General features: G+C 42.7%; 1 protein-coding gene across 1 annotated transcript; it reads left to right on the top strand.

Annotated features, from left to right (window-relative positions):
* The first annotated feature begins 244 nt into the window (after positions 1-244).
* LOC118935179 (putative olfactory receptor 3A4) lies at positions 245-1,192 on the top strand. Its single transcript, XM_036931256.2, has one exon. The coding sequence runs from the start codon at positions 245-247 to the stop codon at positions 1,190-1,192; it is 948 nt and encodes a 315-aa protein (XP_036787151.2).
* The last annotated feature ends 3,034 nt before the right edge of the window (positions 1,193-4,226 follow it).

The raw sequence follows: 4,226 nt of genomic DNA, 5'->3' as shown, positions 1-4,226 counted from the left end.
TGTCAGTTCATCTCTCTCAGTTTGAGTCTGTCCAGGGCCACTGTTCTTACCCATTAAGTGTCAGATTTATCAAGACTTTTCCTACTGTGTCTCAATCTTTAACTTCCTGTTAAATTTTCTGTGTCCTTGCATCCCAGCCCTGGGCATTGCTACACGTGGTGCTTGCTATCAAGATCTCATTCTCCTGTTACTGCCACCAGCGCCTTCTAGCTTTGCTCAATCCTAATGCTGGTGGAAAAGGGCCATGGATCTGGGAGCCTCAGGAAATGGTTCAGTTGTCACTGAGTTTGTCCTGCTGGGCTTAACAGAGACTCCAGCTCTCCAGCCCATCCTCTTCACCATCTTCCTTCTCGCTTATGCAGCTACTGTTGGTGGCAACCTCAGCATCCTGGCTGCCATCCTCACTGAACCCAAGCTCCACACCCCCATGTACTTTTTCCTGGGGATCTTGTCCTTGCTGGATGTGGGGTGCATCAATGTCACTGTCCCTGCCATGCTGAGGCATCTCCTGTCCAAGAACAGAAGCATTCCTTATAAGGCCTGCCTCACGCAGCTCTTCTTCTTCCACCTGCTGGCTGGCATGGACTGCTTCCTGCTGACAGCCATGGCCTATGACCGCTACCTGGCCATCTGCCAGCCCCTCACCTACAGCACACGCATGAGCCGGGGCATCCAGCAATCCCTGGCGGTCATGTCATGTGTCTTTTCCTTCACCAATGCACTGACCCAAACAGTTGCCTTAGCTACTCTGACATTCTGCGGTCCCAATGTGATCAATCACTTCTACTGCGACCTGCCCCAGCTCTTCCAGCTCTCCTGCTCCAGCACGCGCCTCAATGAGAAGCTGCTCTTCGTAGCAGCAGCCTTCATGGGTGTGGCTCCCTTGGGCCTCATCTCTGTGTCCTATACACACGTGGCAGCCGCGGTCCTGCGCATCCGCTCCGCCGAGGGCAGGAAGAAAGCCTTCTCCACGTGCGGCTCCCACCTCACGGTGGTGGGCATCTTCTACGGGACAGGCGTCTTCAGCTACATGCGGCTGGGCTCAGTGGAGGCTTCAGACAAGGACAAGGGGATTGGCATCCTCAACACCATCGTCAGCCCCATGCTGAACCCGCTCATCTACAGCCTCCGGAACCCTGACGTGCAGGGCGCCCTGCGGCGGGTGCTCACGGGGAGGCGAGACCCCGAGTGAGACCCCTTCCCCGGGCCTTCACGAATGTCCTGGCTCCCTTACTGCTCCCAAGAGGTACTGTGATTAGTGCAAATGGAATGTGAGTATCAGATGGGTGTCAGAGACTGGCTTAGCAAGGAAAGTACAATGAAAATGAAAAGTCACTTACATTGTGATAACCCCACGATGGCCACTGTTCTAAGTGACTGACATCTGTTAACTGATTTAATCCTCTTAACAACCCGATGAGGTAGATACAGATTTATAGATTAAATTTTTAACAAGATAAACCTCAGAGAGGTTAAGTAACTTGCCCAAAGTCTCATAGCTAATGAACATCTGAGCTGGGATTTGAAACTAGGCAAGCTGCATTTTTAAGTACTGCCTCCTCAAGAGTGACAATAAATCATTTCAAGGAGGAAGGACATCTGTCAGGTGTGGTGGGGAGATGGGCAACAAAGGGACTGAGAAAGAAAAGGAAGGTCAGTGTTATGGAATAACTATTTAAGTAAAGTGAAAATATGACTTGAGAAGTTTTTGTTCCTTTGACCAATTTATAGTTTGTTCCAGGGCAGCTGGTGGAAATGAAGGAATTGGTGACAGCCACTTTTAACAAACAAACCAACAAACAAAAACAAATTTTAAAATTCAAGTCTGAAAGAATAGGTACTATTTAGAAAAGTCATAGTGACAAGGTAGAGCATTTTCATTATTGGACAAGCAAAACAAAAATATGTGTAATAAGGTTAGTTAGAGAAAGGAATCTGGCTTATTTGGAAGAATTGCTGAATGAATGGAGATCTTTGCCATCTCTGATGTAAACCTGAAACCAGCCCTCACATTCTGCATTGCTGTAAGAAGACATTCCATTTATTCAGCTTATTACTTTAAACAGCTTTTTCCATAATGCAATAAAAATGCATGTTTCATAAAACATTAGAAAATTCAAAAAAAATAAAATCAGAATTTCCCATAAGTTTTTCATTTAGAGATAATCCTATGGACATTAAGCATATAACTGTTTCAAAAATTGTCCTACTTAATATATGTTCACAAAAATATACCTAAAAGTTCTGTAATCTACTCTTTTCACTTAATAATGTAGGTGGATATTTTTCTTTGACATTAAATATAGATCTTCCTCATCTTTTTCTATGGTTGCAGTATTCTTTTGAATGAATGGAACAAAGTAAATTTAACAACAACCTGTAAGTGAATCAGTGTTGGTTCAAGTAATCTCGTTATATGGAATGCTGCAGCAAGCATCCTTGTACATTCATCTGTGCAGTATTTGCTAGTAATGAATTCCCAGGAGTAGAATTCCCAGGTCAAAGGATATGAACTTTTTCAAAGCACTTGAAAACATGTCACATTGCCATTCAGAAAAGTTTGAACAAATTGACGCCTATTACCAATCACTTCTCTTTGCTAAAACGATAGGCCAAATGTTATAACTCAGTGCTTTTTTAATTCTAAATTAGTTCATCACTAGTATAGTTTAATGTGTGTGTGTGTATTTCTAAGATCTTTTTCTTATAAACTTGGAAAAGCATGTAACTTAATGACATCACTTCTTTGGTTCGTAAATATTGCAAATATGATGTTCCTTTCCTATAGAAGGTTTAAATGTATTCATGGTCTAATTGCTCAATCTTTTCACCTATAAGGTATTAGTATCTGGTTTTGGCATCACATCTAGAAAGTCCCTTAGTTATATCCAGAGCACAGAATTGAAGTTTACAATATTTAAAAATAGAAATAATCATATTTCCCATGGTTTCCAGATCTTCTTATAAAATGAAGCCTGCCAGCAGACCCACATTCTCAATGGCAGCAATCATCTACAGCTGTTTCCATGGCCCTCTTTGGAAAGAGCAAGTATTTGCCAGTTTGCCAAAGTCTCTCACCTCCTGTATCATCTGCCTGGCCCTTACAGGCATTTGAGTTCATCATCCTTGATCTAAACAGTTGGTGTCCTGTTCTTTGGGACATTTGACACTATTTAAAACTGTTTTTATTGGTAATATATGTTTGTTGCTTGAGTTTCCTGGTTCTGTCTGAACCCTAAACTTACAATACAGGTAACTTCCACCAGCACTTAAAATGGACTCAAGCAATGCTAATGGGATGAATCATTGCCTTGCTTTTGGGAAGATGGTCTCAATAGTTAGGCATTATCTAGGGAGAGAAAAAAGGTATAGACTTGTCACTAAATGGGACCTGATACTAAGCTGGATCTGGCATTTCCATAAAAGCACGACTCAAAGAAGTTATTGACTTGAGAAACATATTATTAATTGATTCAAAAAGCCTTCATTGAGCACATAAAACAATATTGAGATGGAGAGGAATGTAAAACACAGCTCTGGCCTCCTCAAGGGGATTTCTTGATGTTAGAGGGGGGCCAAAAAGGCCAGGTTACAGAAGCACACAGAGGGTTACAGGTGGTGGGCGCTGGGCAGCTTCATGCACGGGGTCAGGCTTTTCTGCCAGGAGAATGAGGGTATTGAGAAAAGGCATCCAGATGAGATGGAGATAGAGCCACGGGTTAAAAGATGCATGGACATTTGCCAGGTTGACTAGGGAGGAGTTCATTCCAGGGAGAGTGTGGCCTCTTTCGGGGCCCTCTGGCAGGGGTGGGAGGTCAGTGCAGTGGGGTTACTGAGTGAGTGAGAAGTCAGGAGAGGAAGAGAACTCTTGGGAGAAGTTCAGCTCTGACTGGGTAAATGGAAGTACTAAGGTAGGTGATGGAGAAACAGAAGACTAAGGGGGATTTAGACCTTGTTTGGGTTTTGTTTGAAGATGAGAGGAGCTGAGTGTTTATATGCTGGTACTTGAACACCAACAAGAAGGAAGAGGGTTAAGATGCCCCCAGAAAAGAGATAGCAGATGACTGAGATACAAAGGAATGTGACAAGTGAAGTGGTTATAACAGAAATTATTGATTTCCTGTTTATTGATATAGGGATTGATTAGGAAAAGTACTTATTGAAGTATTTATTGAAATAAATACAGTAGAATATAATAATTAAGTACTGAGTTCTAGTAATTTTTT

Source organism: Manis pentadactyla, chromosome 4, assembly GCF_030020395.1.
Source record: "Manis pentadactyla isolate mManPen7 chromosome 4, mManPen7.hap1, whole genome shotgun sequence".
NCBI lineage: Eukaryota > Metazoa > Chordata > Mammalia > Pholidota > Manidae > Manis > Manis pentadactyla.
This window is presented reverse-complemented; position numbering and strand designations above follow the sequence as displayed.

Excerpts from the sequence above, each read along its gene's own strand:
- LOC118935179 (XM_036931256.2), top strand. The coding sequence starts at position 245 with ATGGATCTGGGAGCCTCAGGAAATGGTTCAGTTGTCACTGAGTTTGTC.